This window comes from Sorex fumeus, unplaced genomic scaffold (assembly GCF_029834395.1).
Source record: "Sorex fumeus unplaced genomic scaffold, SorFum_2.1 ptg000047l, whole genome shotgun sequence".
In the NCBI taxonomy this organism is placed as follows: domain Eukaryota; kingdom Metazoa; phylum Chordata; class Mammalia; order Eulipotyphla; family Soricidae; genus Sorex; species Sorex fumeus.
Genome location: NW_026606104.1, coordinates 23,969,039 through 23,986,354, shown reverse-complemented (window position 1 = coordinate 23,986,354; position 17,316 = coordinate 23,969,039). Strand labels below are relative to the sequence as shown.

The 17,316-nt window shown below is 40.7% G+C and overlaps 1 protein-coding gene across 1 annotated transcript in view; it reads left to right on the top strand.

Moving 5' to 3' along the window:
- The window catches only part of GIPC2 (GIPC PDZ domain containing family member 2), a 108,346-nt gene extending 91,270 nt beyond the window's left edge, over nt 1-17,076 (top strand). The window contains exon 6 of the mRNA XM_056123771.1: nt 16,845-17,076. Within this exon, the coding sequence (XP_055979746.1) occupies nt 16,845-16,996 (152 nt within the window). The 3' untranslated portion in view covers nt 16,997-17,076. The remainder of the gene's footprint in view (nt 1-16,844) is intronic.
- The last annotated feature ends 240 nt before the right edge of the window (nt 17,077-17,316 follow it).

Here is a 17,316-nt window from a genome sequence, read left to right as displayed (position 1 = left end):
TGCTTGAGCAAATCGATGAACAACGGGAGGATAGTGCGACAGTAATAATAAAATAATAATAATAATAATAATAATAATTTTTAAAAAGGAGGTAGAAATGTGCTGCTTTCTACAACAGAAAGTCCTCTGGGAACTTTGCTTCAAGAATGGCTGGATTTGGAGTTCTTGATCAAGAGTCATCAGCCTTCAGGATGCACTTTCTCCTTTCAATTCTGGCTTCATTCCTAATTTTGTTTTTCTGATCTGAACTATAAAAATTAAATTTCAGTATTAAATGTATGGGTGATATCTGTAACCAGGAAAAAAAAATCTTGGTGTGTGTGTGTGTGTGTGTGTGTGTGTGTGTGTGTGTCTAGTGCAGAGTTAAGGTCTGAGCACAGATGGATGTGGTCTAAAAACCAAAAAAAGAAAGGAAAAAAAAAAAAGAAAAAAAATGGAACTCTATTTCTAGTTCATTGAAGAGAAATACAAAATTTGTATATAATAGATTCCCAATGTACATAAACAAGAAATTAAAGCTGAGAAGTTAGCTTGTATGGCAAGATCACTAATATGGACACTATTGTAAATATATTAACAACAATAAAACCCACAATTTCTAATGGAAAAAAACTAAAACTGAGATAATACTATAGAATGACAGTGTTTTAAGACTTTCAGTATCTTAAAAGTTTCCTTAATGGGGGTTGGAGAGAAGTACAATGGTTAGAGCATTTGCCTTATATGTGGCCAATTTGGGTTCAGTCCCCGACATGTCATATGGTAACCCGAACACTGCCAGGAGTAACCCTGAGCATCACTAAGAATAATTTTTTTTCTTGTTGGGTCACACCCGGCAATGCACAGGGGTTACTCCTGGCTCTGCACTTAGGAATTACCTCTGGTGGTGCTCGGGGAACCATATGGGATGCTGGGAATCGAACCCAGGTCGGCCGTGTGCAAGGCAAATGCCCTACTCCCTGTGTTATTGCTCCAGCCCCAATAAATAAATTTTTAAAGAAAGGTTTCCCTAAAACTTTTCTAAAAACTCTTTTGCATTTGGGAAAAAGTATATGGATATTTGCATGTATGATATGTGCTTGGATATTTTTGATGTGGTTTTATAGAATTTCATATGTAAGTGAGGTCAATGGTTTTAGAAATGGCAGTGTTATTAGCCTCGTGTTAGGTAGTACTTGTTGGAAATTTTTTTTTTATTTAGTTGAAAAGTTTTCAAATAGTATAGTCTTGTGAATGTAAGATTTAGAAATGAATATATCAATTGCTGCATCTAAGTGGGCTCAAATTTATGATAAACATATTTTTTGAAGATGAGAACAGTCCTCACTTTTGGACTTAAATTGGGGTGTATGGTCTATAGTTATATAGATGTAAATTGGGAATGCTTGAATTAGTTTTATTCTTTTGTTGCACAAGGAAAAGCATTGGATAGTATAAGTGAATTTAGAAATAGGTCAGTCACTTTCTTCAGGGCTATAAACAAATTCACAAATTCGGGGCACTAAACATTCATCATAAATTCCTTGTAAATTAACTAGTAATCCCTTTGTAAAGTTAATTAATCATCTGTAGCAAATTCCTCCATTGACATGAAAAGTCATTATCATTATTACATGATTAACAGTGTTATCAGTCACCTAGGGACGTTAAGTTTAAGGAAAGTAATTATTAGAAAAATGTCAACCATTGTTAAATTAGGTATTTCTTGCATTATTCAAATCTGATTAGCATGAAATATAAGTCACAAACATGGCACTGAATCAATAGACAGATGAATATGTTTACTTGTTTGCATTTCCTGTGTTTCCTACCTTTCAGAAAATTTAATTCCAAATGCTAATTACAAAGACATTATATGATCCTGCACTTTAAAATTTGCATTTATATAAAAGATTGTAAAAAGTAATTTGGCAACAATGCTACTAAAAACCCAAAGCATTCTTTTCTAAAGAGTGTTGAGATACAGTGACCATTTGAAAATAAATAATTCAAATGAGGGGCCGGAGTGATAGCACAGCAGGTAGGGCGTTTGCCTTGCACGTGGCTGACCTGGGTTCAATCCCCGGCATCCCATATAGTCCCCCAAGCACCGCCAGGAATAATTCCTGAGTGCAGAGCCAGGAATAACCCCTGAGCATCGCTGGGTCTGACCCAAAAAGCAAAAAAAAAAAAAAAAAATTCAAATGAGTTCATGAAAGTCATCTTGCAGATCACAATGTTTCACTTGGTTATAAAATGAAGTTGTTAAGTTTTACTCTTTAATCGACCTTAGCAATATGAATTACTTTATCGAAACATTATCTATAGTGGGGAGATGAGTTCTGAAGATTTGTAGTCCTTTTATTTTTCAGTGGGGGTAGTTTTGGGTGCAGTATATGTGCTCAGGGCTCACTCCTGGTCCTGCACCCAGAAACTACTCCTGGTGGGGCTCAGGAGACCAAATGGGGTGCTGAAGATCGAATCTGGGTTGGTTGTGCACAAGACCAGGCACCCTACCCTCTATACTATGATTCCAACCCCAAAATTTCTAAATTTTTTTGAAGTAAAACAGATTTTATTTGGAGGGTCTTAAGGTATGGAGGGAGATAGGGTGAAAGAGAGAGTAATGGGCTCGAGAGAGAACTCGGGTTTCCCCGAGGGCAGAGAGAGCCCCATACACACATTCCAGCATTAGACACGAAAGCATGAAAGTACACATCTCAAGAGGGGAGATGAGGGCAACACATGTGCTTGGGCAACACATGTGCTCAGCCACATGGGCACAAGCAGCATATGATCTCGGGCAGCATACTCAGAATTTCTACATTTTAAAGAGATACAGAAATATATGAAAAGAAAACTATTTTTTTCTATTTAATTTTTATTGAGTTATCATAGTTCACAATAATATGTAAGTTGTTATTCTATGTATAAAGGAAACTTGAGAGATCCTAAGCAATTTTTTAATCCATAAAGTGTCTTCTGATTTTTGTAAAAAGTAGGCAATAAATTGCTTGAGCAGGCCCAGTAATGTCTCCGTTTTCAGACTTGTTGTTACTGTGTTTGGCATATCGAATACGTCATGGGGTGCTTGCCAGGCTTTGCCGTGCGGGCGAGATACTCTTGGTAGCTTGCTGGGCTCTCCGAGAGGGGCCGCAGAATGGAAACCGGCTTGACCAGGCTGGCTGCGCGCGAGGCAAACGCCCTACCGCTGTGCTGTCGCTCCAGCCATGCAATAATGGTATTTATTTAGTTTGCTCTTGTTGTGAGGGCCACAGCTGCACTGTGTTGTTAGTGTCACACCTAGTGGTGGTGGGGTGCTGAGGATTGAACCCAGGGTCTAACACTTGGAAGGCATATGCTTTACCAGTGAGCCATGCCACCAACTCAATAATGATGTTTTTTTTTTCTTTGCTTTTTGGGTCACGCCCGGCGATGCACAGGGGTTACTCCTGGCTCTGCACTCAGGAATTACCCCTGGCGGTGCTCAGGGGACCATATGGGATGCTGGGAATTGAACCCAGGTTGGCCGCGTGCAAGACAAATGCCCTACCCGCTGTGCTATTGCTCCAGCCCCTCAATAATGATGTTTTAATAGAGATAATTATTATGGGTACTGCTGGAAATTTTTTAACCCAATGGTTCTTTTTTGGGCTGGATGAATGAAGAAATTATTATCAAATGGATTTGTAGGAAAACAAGCCAACATTTAATGACATGAGCCAGGGAGATAGCTCAAAGGGTTAGGATGCAAACCCAGGCACTGCATGGTCTTGAAGGCATCCCTGGATGTAGGTCTAGGTGATCCCCAGCACCACTAGAAAGTCCCCATCCTATCTCTTGTACCAAAAAAAAAAACCCAACAAAAACAATGGAAACAATGGCATACATGGAGAATTTAGATGTCTATAAAATCTAAAGTAAAATGGGATGAAAGAGATGTTTATCTTGTGCTAGCGTACTTGGGGTGGAGAAAAGGGGGAGGAGTCTCACACATGGAGGAGGAGAGGAAACTTCATCCTTGCTCGAAGGGTAGAGAGATGATGTTTTCAGGTCGAGTGGCATGTCCACTGATACACTGACTTCAATGTGCTCGAGCGGGCCCAGTAACGTCTCCATTGGAGACTTTGTTGTTACTGTGTCTGGCATATCGAATACTCTCGGTAGCTTGCCGGGCTCTCCGAGAGGGGCGGAGGAATCGAACTCGGGACTTCAATGTGATAACTCCCAAATGATGCTGTTCTCTGGCATTAGGGAGAGCATGGTGGCTTCTTTGATTTAGGGGTTGGGTAAATGGATCGGGAGAGGCAGGAATATTTCCTTAGCCTTCAGGGACTTCATTGACTCACTTCCACATGCCAAAGTGACATGCATTGGAAAAAGAACTGTTCTGAAGATCTTGGAAAAAGTTTAAAAAACAAATTTCCCAAAACCTTTTTTTTTCTTTCTAGGACAAAATTTTTTCCCCAGTAAACTCAGAATATTATAGATAGTTGTTTTTCTAAGTGAAACTAATGATTAAAAAAATCACACATAATAGATTAAAAAAAAGCCTAACCATTTAAATTTTTTTTTTAAAAAAACTAAGTTTGTTTTTATAAGGTTGCTCACAATAATTTATTATAATCAATATTACAACACCAATGCCACCACCATTACATCTTCTCACCATCATTATTTTGAATATTCAAACCACCCCTAAGGCCTGCCCCTGCACAATTTATTTTGTATTGTTTGTTATGAATAATCTGCTAAAAATAATCCAAAAAAGTTTCTTAGAGAAAAGTGCATGAAGATTGTTTTATTTCCCCCTGTTGCCATTAAACTCTTGTTTATGATATTACTAACATGTTGCAGGTTGAGCCTGTGTGAATTTTTTTTGGATTGATATTGGTTGTTTTCTACTTTACACCCCATCAAATGTGGTGTGCTACTCTTGGGACATCTGTGGTGTAGAGTTTGAGATGTTGCCCTTACAAGCTCCAGGAATTCTAAATTTTTAAATAGCATGATACAGCTGGAGTTAAATTTTTTTTTTTTTTTTTTGCTTTTTGGGTCACACCCGACAATGCATAGGAGCTGCTCCTGGCTCTGCACCCAGGAATCACTCTTGGCGGTGCTCAGGAGACCATATGGGATGCTGGGAATCGAACCCTGGTTGGCCGCGTGCAAGGCAAACGCCCTATCTGCTGTGCTATCACTCCAGCCCCTGGAGTTAAATTTTTAAGTGGATGGTGGCTTTGGGGTCCAGAGGCATCTCTGTAACTTGTGGCTCTCTTTCGAGATTTATTTGTGAGTGTCTGGATCATGGCTGTTAATGAGCTTATATGGTGCCAGAGGCAGTTTGTGGGTGTGACTGCCAGGCTCCAGGAAGAACAGGGAGATGGGGGGAGGAGGTCTCCTGGAGATTTCAATCACAAAACTTGCATACCTGAGTTTTTCAGCAGATTCAGTCAAAAAAAAAAAACACCCATTTTTATATTCTCTGTGTTTTTGATGTTTGACCCAGCTGAATTGCTTGAAATGGGCTGCTGTTTATAAAAAGCCTTATTAAAAATAAATGCTGAACCTTCCACAGAGATGCATAGTTAATGGCTAAATTAACAATGGATATAGTTAATTTTAAAAATCCTTCATTTGAAAATAGATTCAGCTTGCTCAAAAGTCAGCTAAGAGCTGAGATGCAATTCTTATACTTTAACACTAAAATTTCCGCCAAAAGTATTATTTTATCTATGAAGATTCTGTTAAAATATTTAAAACTTAGTGAAAATACAGAATGACTTGTGTTGAGTGAAATTTGTCAACAATAAAGTTTAGTAATAATGATATAAAGAAAGATAGTCTTAAAATAACCACTAGAGGTCAGCACATAGCTACTATATATGGTATCACAATTCTAGTGGAAATTTTTGGTATTTAGGTGTTGCATTATTGCAGTGTATATTGTGTATTTATAATTGATAACTGATGGAGCATTTACTCTTTCATTATTATCTGTCACTTTCCGGATATTATTTTATTTTATTTATTTATTTATTTATTTTTAATAGTTTATTTCTTTATTGAATCACTGTGGGAAAAGTTACAGAGCTTTCGGGTTTAGGTCTCAGTCATGTAAGTATCAAACACATTTCCCTTTACCAATACTTATTTTTAACTGTGAACCCCAATAGAACCCCACCTCCCACCCCTCCCAATTCCTGTGAGGCAGATGAGTTCTAGTTAATACTCTATCTACTTTGACTAGGGCTGGAGTGATAGCGCAGCGGGTAGGGCGTTCGCCTTACAAGCGGCCAACATGGCCGACCCGAGTTCGATTCCTCCGCCCCTCTTGGAGAGCCCGGCAAGCTACCGAGAGTATTCGATATGCCAAACACAGTAACAACAAAGTCTCCAATGGAGACGTTACTGGGCCCGCTCGAGCAAATCGACGATCAACAGGAGGGCCTTTACCTTTACCTTTACTTTGACTAGATACATCGTTTCGATAGAAGATGCACAATTATTGTTTAGAGTTTACGACCCCCACCCCCCCAATCAGATATGCTGAAACAGTGTTGTGAAATGATTTGCTTTCTACAGCTGGCTTTAAGAATAAAATGATGTCGCGCGGCCACAATAGCGGCCGCGCAGTTTTGGATTTCTGCTGTTTCACTTATTAACCCTGGAAGTATTTCTATTAAAAGATAGTTAAGAGATTGGTTTCTGTGCTCTGGAGTCGTGGCCGTGTCGGAGAGCCGCTCGTGGGGGGCAGCTGGTGACCTCGGTCGGGCGTGAAGGACGGCCCAGAACGCCCCCCTTCCCATGAGGTCCCTGCTGCCCCCCGCCCCCCGCTCAAACCTGCTGTCCACAAGGCTCCTGTGCGGCCCCCATCTTTCTTTCCAGAGAGCCCGGATATTATTTTAATTGGTTTTTCTCTTAAAATATTTCTCTTCGTACAGCAGGTAAGTCACTTGCCTTGCATGGGTCCAACCTGGGTTTGATCCCCAGCATCCCATACAGTCCCCTGAGCAGCTCCAGAAGCAATTGCTGAGTGCTGAACCAGAAGTAACTCCTGAGCATCGGCAGGTGTGACTGAAAAACTAAAAAAAGAAAAATAAATAAGTCAAACATTTCTCTTAACAATCATATCAAAAAGCTAAAATTATACCTGATTATATTACTCATTATGCAAGACTATTATCTGGATGTTTAAAAATTATTATTTATGAATTAGAAAATGATTTATAATTATAATTGACATTTTGTTGTTGTTGTTGTTTGATTTTGGGGTGTGCTCAGGACTTACTCCTAGCTCTATACTCAGGGATCACTTCTTGGGTTTGGGGAACCATATGGAGTTCCAAAGACTGAACCAAGTTGGTCTCATGCAAGGCAAGCACCTTACCTAATGCTATCTCTCCACCCCCCCACCCAATTTTATAGTCAGTGTGCTGCACACACCATTCTTAATTTATTTTTATTAATTTTTTTTTGAGATTTAATTGGCTTTATTTAAGGATTTGTGAAACTGGCAACATGTACTTTGGCAACTAGAAAGACATTAAATGATTGAAGGAGGTTTACAAAACAGAGGTTTTATAGTTAGAAAGAATGGGACAAGGTTATTAACAAAATACAAACCTATTTTATATCTTAAGCAATAATTTCTTCAAAAGATTTTTCTTTTTTTGTTTGTTTATGGACTATACCTGGCAATGCCCAGGGATTACTTCTGGCTCTTCACTCAGGACTCACTTCTGGTGGTGCCCTGGGCAGCATATGGGATGCCCGGGCACCATAGCCACTGTAATATCTTTCTGGTCCCTTAATTTCTTTGTTGTTGATGTTTTTTTTGTTTCTGTTTTTTGGGCTGTACCCAACTGTACCCACTACTCCTGGCTGTATGCTCAGGGATCACCCCCCCGGTGGGCTCAGGGGACCCTGTGGTGAAACGGGGATCAAACCTGGGTTGGCTACATGCAAGGCAAGTGCCCTACCCACTTTACTATCACTCAAACCCTCTAATTTCTTAACTTGGACACAAAACTCATTAGTTAAAAAAGGAAAGAAGATAAATTGCTCCTTATTGCTGCCAGTGGCTCATAAAGTGGGGAGCACAGGAGGGAGACTCGAGGAAAGAGTGCTCCTGCCTCCCCTGGACCCAGCTCGACTGCCAGCTCTGGGGAAATGACTGGCCTGCGTCAGGTCAGTCCCAACCTCAGCACAGCACTTTGGGTCCCACCGGCTTTCCCTCCCACGAAAGAATTTCAGGAGGAGGCGAAATGGTGAAGCAAGAAAGTTTTATTGAAACTTATTTAGAAAAATGGGAGGGGAGAGAGAGGGGGAGAAGTTTATGCTTGAGAGAGAACACAGGCTTCTCTAGAGGGGAGATAGGCAAGCATTGCGACAAGCAGGTGAGATATGTGTTCAAGGGAGAAAGTGGCTCGAAAGGCAAGTTTCTAATGGATTTAAAAAGCACTATATTATATAAAATGTGTCTCTTCTCAATGATAAAACGGCCAAATTGTTATTTTTTTGTTTTTACAAGACTAGGAGTTTTTGGAAGACACAGACTTACTTAGTTCTTTTTTTTTTTTTTGGAATGGGGATAGGTTTTGGGGTCATAATCTGCTGTACTCTGGCCCTGTTCCTGAATTGGAGCTCTGAAGTGCCCTCTGGGGTGATTGGAGAATTACCTGTGGTGCTGAGGATTTGAACCAGGGCTGTGCCTGCTGCAGTTGCAAGCAAGGCAAGATCCTTGTCTCCTGCACTATTTCTCCAGCCCTGTTGAAATAATCTTTAGGCCACTATTTGTCTAAGTTCTATATAGGTCCCATGAGGAATACTGAAGATGGCAGATTCCGCAACATTCTAAACTGAAGTCCCATTTTTTGCAATCCTTACCTTTCCATTTTGGCTGTTCTTTCATGTCTTGGCTATCAAAATGTAATTTTAGACAAGTTCCTCTCAGTGCATTACTAACTGTGCCAGTGTCAAGTCTATTTAAGTTTAATTCCAAGTTACTTTCCATGCCTACTCATCTACGAGTATTTACTATAATGAGACACAGAGCTAGTTTCTATAGGCCTAAAAGACTGGTGCGGGAGGGGGGGGCTTTTCAATATCCTTTGTGGGTCACTTCTTAAAATAAGAAGTTTAAATACAGATGGAAGTAATAACAATGCAGAAAAGTATTAAATATGCTTTAGAAGACCTTATCATTCAAAGTGTGGTACAGGGACTGGTTTTACTTGAGAGTTACTGGAAATGCAGCATCTCAGTACTTGCTGTAGAACATTTGAATGAGAATTTGCCTTTTTCCAAGGTCCTAGTGATTTATTAGCCCACTCGAGCATGAAGAACACTAGGGAGTGAAATTATTACTTCCGTTTGTGAACACAGTAGTTCGTGGAGGAAGGAGTCTTGAAGGACAAAAGAGGTTTTGATAATGAATCCTGTGATTTAGGACTGTCATCTGGGCGAAGGCAAGACGGAAAGAAGGCAAAAAATTGAGATAGTTACAAAGGCATAGCATTAGTATAGAGGATATGATTATCTGAGAGGCGGGGGCTTTGGATCAGAATGACAGGCTAAGGTTTAGACATTCAGGAATAGTATGCAGTAGCAGGAATGAGAGATTGTTAAGGTAGTATCAAAGGGAGACAATGTTTGGTCTACAAATGTGAAGAGCACAACAGGGAAAAACGGTTGCACCGCTTACAATGGCAGTGGAAAAAGGTGAAACGGGAGCAGTTTCCTCAGAAGGAAAGATAGTGTTTGCTTTATGGCCATGCTGCTTGAGATGATAACAGGATACCTAGGAAGACTTGTCTACAAAGAGACATAATCATTTGTCCATGAATGAAGTAACGAGAGAAATCAGGTATGGAAGCAAAACTTGCTACTTTTCTGCTCCATGATCCCAGAGAGCTGAAGATGTGGAGAATATCCCCAAGACAAGACAGTGTAAGGAGAGGGACACAGCCATCCTGATCGTGGGGAATATCAAGAATCTTTAAATAAATCCAAGCCTTGGTTTATTCAGGTGAATACAGATGCCCTTTGAGGGTAGTTTCCTCTTTACTGGGTATAATATTTTGACTGTTGAAAGAGACGAAACATTCTTTGTAGTGTTCCCTAGTATTTTACAAATATTTTATTTTAAAATAGAACTAGTACTCTGGAGCATACCCCTAAGTAAATATCACAAGTCAGCTATAGCTGTACTGAGGGAAACAGGCCCTAACTTAGAAAATTAAGTTTTTCTCCAATCTGAAGTGTCTGCTATATTTGCTAAGTGTTCTTCCATTGTCTGGGTTCAGGTTCATCTCCCTAATAGTCTATTATGAACATGGCACAGTTGTCTTTTTAATTTAGTTTATTTCCTGATTTTTGTACCACACCCAGAACCACTCCAGGAATACTCCTGGCTCTGTACTCAGGGATCGCTCCTGGCAGACTCGGGACCCTATGGGATCCAGGGGAAGTTGAACCCAGATTGGCTTTGTTTTAGGCAAATACCCTTCGCACTTACTATGACTCTGGTCCCAGGCAGTACATGTGCTTTTCAGTCTATACCTTTCACCTGAATTCTACCATTATTATCTTTTTATTTCGGGGGGGGGGGTGTGGGGTGGGTTGGTGATTCTCAGGGCTCATTTATGGTTCTGCACTCAGGAATTACTACTGGTAGTACTTGAGGGTCCATATGGGATGCTGAGAATCGAACCCTGGATGAACACATGCAAGGCAAACACCCTACCCACTGTGCTATTGCTCCAGCCCCATACAAAAGTATTTTAGATGCATACATTTTCGAGTTTATTTTTTATGCTTGTCTTCATGTTAAATTCTTTTAGTTTAAAGATTTTTCTTCTCAACATGGGGTGGGGGAGCTGGGCATTCAACTCATTCAAGTGACCTCTGGCTTGCAAGCAGGCCCTTTACTACTGAACTATCCTTGGGTAGGATATTGAAAAGAGGTAGATATTCTCAAAGTGGGAGTAAATGTTAGTAGATCAAAAGATACAAACATTATAAAGGGTTTTACTACTTGCTGCTAAAATTATTTTTAAAATAAAATAATTAAAATAAAACTAAAAAGTTTTACAAAATAATTAAAAAGAAATGCCCCCAAATTTAGAGCATCAGTGACTAGAGAGAAGATGGCTATGGGATATGTCATGGTCACGAACCTCCCGTTGTTCATCGATTTGCTTGAGTGGGCCCAGCAACGTCTCCATTGTGACACTTGTTACTGTGTTTGGCATATAGAATACATCATGGGTAGATTGCCAGGCTCTGCTGAGCGGGTGAGATACTCTCGGTAGCTTGCCGAGCTCTCCGAGAGGGGTGGAGGAATCGAACTTGGGTCGGCCATATTAGCTGCATGCAAGGCAAACGCCCTACCGCTGTGCTATCGCTTTAGCCCATGGGACATGTGATGGGACTAATAAAAGGACATTGTGATTTCTATCAGAATAAAAACCTCCAAAACCAGATGTACAAAGTCAGAACAGTGTATCTGAGTGTTTGCTTCACTATATCTCATACAGCCTTCATATTTAAATAGGAAAAATTTACATATATGTGTTAAGAAAAAAAACTGCATATTTGGAGGGGTTTTTTGAGTCGTGGGTGAGGTCTGGGCTGGTGCGATAGCACAGTGGGTAAGGTGTTGTAAGGTGTTTGCCTTGAATGCGGCTGACATGGCCGACTCAGGTTCGATTCCTCCTCCCCTCTTGGAGAGCCCGGTAAGCTACTGAGAGTATCTCCTCTGCACGGCAAGGCCTGGCAAGCTCCCGTGATGTATTCGATATGCCAGAAACAGTAACAAGTCTCACAATTTGTTGTGAGACATTACTGGTGCTTGAGCACATCGATGAACAACGGGAGGACAGTGCTACAGTGCTACAGTGGTTGAGGTCTGAGGTGTAAGAGAGCAGGTGATGGGAAAGAGGAGATTCAATTCATACCTACTTTTTTCTGCTTACAAAAAAGTATTTTGAGGGGGAACCATAGTACAGTGACTAGAGCATTTATCTTGCACATGGCCGACTGGGTTTGATCCCCAGCATCCTATACTGTCCCCTGAGCACTGCCAGGAGTAATTCTTGATTGCAGAGCCAGGAGTAACCCTAAGCATGGCTGGGTGTGACCCAAAAAGAAAAAGAATTGGAAACAACCTCAAAAGTACAGAAAAGTTACAAATATAATAATATAGTACAAAAGTTTTTTCTCTTGGACTATTTGAGAGGAAAGCAATGTATTCCATTGTCCCTAACACTTCAGTGCCTGTTTCATACAAAGATTTTCTCTTATCTAACGAAAGTATAATCACTTAGTTCATGAAATAAACATTGACATATTATTCGCGCTTTTTTCTTTATGTTGGTTTTTAGGCCACACCTGGCAGTGTCCGGGGATTACTCCTGACTCTGTGCTTAGTGATTTTGCTTCTGGTGGCACTTGGGGGACAATATGCAGTGCCTGGGGTCAAATCCAGGTCAGCTGCTTGCAAGGTGACCTTACCCATTGTACTATGTTTCTGACCTATATTACCAACATTTTGTATCTTCTTTTTTTATATATATTTTTATTAGTGAAATACCATGACATCTACAGTTGTAGATTTACAAATTTTTGTGCTTGGGTTTCAGTTATACAATGATCAAATACCCATCCCTCCACCAGTGCCCATTTTCCACCACCACGGGTCCCAGTATCCCTCCTACCCCCCCATCCCCGCATTCCACCCTGGCTCTGTGGCAGGGCATTCCCCTTTGTTCTCTCTCTCCTTTTGGGTGCTGTGGTTTGCAAAAGAGGCATTGAGTGGCACTAGGTTTCTCTAAAATTATCTTCTTCTTTTTTTGATTTTTTCAATCCTGACTGTGTTCAGGGCTGACTTCTGATCACAACAAGGGACCAGGGAATTAAACCTAGGCCAGTTGTGTGCAACACAAGAGCCTTACCTGCTGTGCTATCACACTGTCCTCCTGTTGTTCATCAATTTGCTCGAGCGGGCACCAGTAATGTCTCCATTGTGAGACTTGTTGTTACTGTTTTTGGCATATGGAATATGCCATGGGGAGCTTGGCAGGCTCTGTCGTGCTGGTGGGATACTCTCAGTAGCTTGCCGAGATCTCCAAGAGGGACGGAGGAATCGAACCCCGGTAGGCTGCATGCAAAGCAAATGCCCTACCCGCTGTACTATTGCTCCAGCCTAACATTTTTTTTTTTTTGGTTGTGGTAAATCGCGGTGAGTTGTTTTTTTTATTTTTTTTATTTTACAAAGTAGTTCACAATGTTTGATTACATTTAATATTCAAACACTAATCCCATCAAAATCATGGTGAGTTAGTTATAAAGTTACAAAGATACTCATGTTTCATTGCTTCTTGGTCCTTTGGCTAAGATCAAGTGTAGTACAAAGATACTCATGTTTGAGATTCTAGTGCAAATGTTCCAACAGCAATCCCTTCACCAGTGCCCACTACCTTCACCAATGTACCCAGTTTATAACCCCAGTCTACCCCCAACCCAGCTTCCCAACCTATCACAGGTACTGCTCAATCCACCGTGGGCCTAGTGATCCTTTCCCTAACTTATCTCCCACTTCCAACCCAGAGACCAGTTTTACTCACATTCTCTATTGTCTTTGGAATGAATTCTTTACAAATCAACCATTATACATTACTAGTACTATAACGATACTTACAGATGTGGTTTTCAACTGAAAACCATTCATTATTCATTTATCTATCTCATATTCGATGCACATTTGATGAAGAGGAATTGAGAGGAAGGCAGAGAAATGCCGATAATACAATACCATTGTTTGTTGTAATACAATAACATTCCTTGGAGAAGATGTCAAAGTAGAATTGCTGGGTCATAGGAAAGCACAATGATTAGTTTTTGACAAGTGTCCATATTGTTTTCCAAAGAGGTTGATATAGTTGACATCCCATGGGCAATGGCATGGCTGAGGGTCTCTGTCCCACAATCATACCAACATTGTCCAGCCTAACATTTAATATTCATAGACTATCTCATGAGAAGACTTAAGATGCATTAAGGCAAAAGAACATGTTTAAATCACATACTACAAATATAACAAATGTGCTGTCATATTCTTTTATTGCATCCTGTCAGGAGGAACAGAATCTTTGTTCTGTTGCTCGGATGCTCTTCTTTTTGATAATTTGCTTAAGGTGTTGTTTGCTAGGTTTCTCTAAAATTAGGCCTTGCTTAATAAGTCTTTGGGAGGAACACTTGAAACTTTGTGAATATTCCATTCCTCATAAATTGATCTTTCTATCTGTCAATTATCTATTAACTTGGATTCAGAGTTTCTCTTTTCCTAAATGGGATTTTAATCTTTTACCATCCTACTAATTTTGATGCTAACGTTGTCGCTGATTTGGCTGACAGGACTTGCTAACATTAATCTATACTTCATTTTCTTTTGGCACAAGATGTTCCTGATGCTTATACTTTGCCTGGAATTAGTCTTTTATCTGTGAAGCTTTGATTCTCTTTTGAATAGAATGGCCCTTAAAGCCATGACTGGGTGATTTGTCTGCCCATGGCTTTTTGAACTCCTGTGCCACATAAGTCGATGAAAGGATGTGTGTGTATTTGTGTGTGGAGCCCCATAACTGGATTAAGGTGTGTGTGTGTGTTTGTGTGTGTGTGTCTGTGTGTGTATGTGTGTGTGCACATGGACATGTAGATTTACTTCTATATATTTTCTTGTTTGTTTTGGCCACACCCGACTTTGCTCAGGGTTTTCTTCTAGCCTTGTGTTCAAGGTTTATTCCTGGTAGGGGTCTGGACCATATGCAGTGCTGGGGATCAAACCCCCCTCAGCTGCGTGCAAGGCAAACATTCTACTTGCTGTATTATCTCTCTAATCCCTACATAAATATTTTAATTTATTAAATTTTACATCTGGTTACCTGTTTTCCCTTATATGTACAATTCCAGCCATATTAGTGTCATTCTCATTTTCTGGCCTTCTCCATCTTTCTTTGGCAGTGATAAACCTGGTTCCCACTATTCATATATTTACTTATGTGCTCTGTTTCTCTGTATGCAACCAATATTTCATTTCTGTGTCTGCAGTCCCCTGGTCCCCTCTGCCACCCCCCAACTTCATATCCATTCCTTACCACACCCGAACTCCCACCCTCCACCAGGCTATGAGAGCTTTATTGGGCTCTGGAACCTTATTAGAACTTCAATCTCTGCTCCGGATCACCCCATTCACATCCTGCCCTCCTACAGGCCATATTTCTTCCTTCTGCCTAACTTGTCTATGCCAGTACTGGAATATTGGAGAAGAGGAACAGTTGGTAAATGCTCTTAGTGGAAAGAATAGTCATTTTGGCTTATGCAGAGAAGTAATACATTGATTCAGTCCAACTTTACTTGGAGGGAGGATGAGAGAGGCTAGAGCTTTTTCTCTCAATCTGTTTTCCTTTTCTGTGGCAGTTCTTCCCCTAACTCCCAAATAACATTCACACTGTCTTTTCCTAGCTGCTAGTCCTTATCAGGGGTGAGAAAAAGCCAGCTGGTCTCTCAGGGTCCCTGCCAGCTGGGCAGGCTCCTTAGGAATGTATTTTCTTAAGATGCTGGTTCCCAATCCATAGAATATGGGGCCCAGGCAACTTACTAGAGAGAAACAGAACAAGAGCACTACTTTTGCTTTCTGTCCCAAACTGGAAGGGAGTTAGAAAAAGATGCCTTGTTTTCCTGAGAAGACAGATTTCCCTCTTTCCTTCCTTCTTGCTTGATTGCTCATATAAACTATAGGGATTTCTGTTTTTTTTTTCCTCTAAGAAGCACTAGAGAATCCATCAGAGTTGGGATGGGGGATTGGTGGAGGGACCAGAGAGAGCCAGTGATTATGGCGGGATGGGGGAAGGGAGCCGCTCTAATTTTCCTGCCTGGGTTTTTGTTGGGAGTGCTTATTTTGTTCATTGCATGGGAATTTCAGAGATTTCCAATTCATGGGCTCTGACATTGGGGAAAATTGCAAACTGGGACGTGGTGGAAAGATTGCTTAAAAATATCTGCATTGGCCAGGGAGAGAACTCAGCTGGCTGGAGTGCAGGCTTTGCATGCAGGAGCCCTGGGAAGCAAAGTCCTTGGAACCCAGCAACATGTTATCTCCAAGGACCACCTGGAATGACCCTCAAGTCCTGCAGGATGTGGCCCCCAAACTCATATCTATATCTATACATATATGCTAGACTTCCTATTTTTTATTTAATTTTTTTACTTTTCCATTTTTTAAAGGTAAAGGCCCTCCTGTTGTTCATCGATTTGCTCGAGCGGGCCCAGTAACGTCTCCATCGGAGACTTTGTTGTTACTGTGTTTGGCATATCGAATACGTCACGGGGAGCTTGCCAGGCTCTGCCGTGCAGGCGAATTTTATTAGTGAGTTACCGTGAAGTACAGTTACAGACTCACATTGTGCTTGCATTTCAGTCATACAATGATCGAGTACCCATCCCTCCACCAGTGCCAATTCTCCACCACTAATGATCCCGGTATCCTTCCCACCATACTCCCCTTTCCCCTCCCTCCTACCCCCCTCCTCTGTGGCAGGGCATTCCCTTTTTTTTTTTCCTCTCTCCTTTTGAGTGTTGTGGTTTGCAGTAGAGGTATTGAGTAGCCATCGTGTTCGGTCTATATAGACCTCCTATTTTTTATTTGAACTATGTGTGTGTGTGTGTGTGTGTGTGTGTGTGTGTTGTATATATGTGTGTGTATGTATATGTTTGTTAATTTTAATACTTTTCTGGTGATATTTTTCTCAGTTCTTTGATACTATTTTATGTATCATTAACTTTCACAATTTTATTTTTGATAGCTACCACAATGTTTGAAGCTGGAAATGGTAAAGGTAATTCAGAGGAATTTTCAGTGGAAATCAACAAAACTCTTGGAGAGTTTGCATTTCCTGAAGAATTTGTCTTTGATGTTTGGGGAGCCATCAGCGATGCCAAACAAGGACGGTTATGATGTGGATGTACCATCTCTGGAGAAATGAACCATTGTTCCCTGAAAAAGCTAAGCATCATAAAATCTGCTTTTAGACACTCTTACCGACTCTGGTTTGGTTTTATGGATGTGGGACCCATTCTTTGAAATATAATTTCTGGGTGTTTTTAAAATGCAGTTGCTTATGTGGTATGCTTAAGATAAATGATCTAAAATAGGATATGATTTTACTCTTTATTTAATACCCCCTGGAGCGATAGCACAGCGGGTAGGGCGTCTGCCTTGCACGCAGCCAACATGACCTACCCGAGTTTGATTCCTCTGCCCCTCTCGGAGAGCCC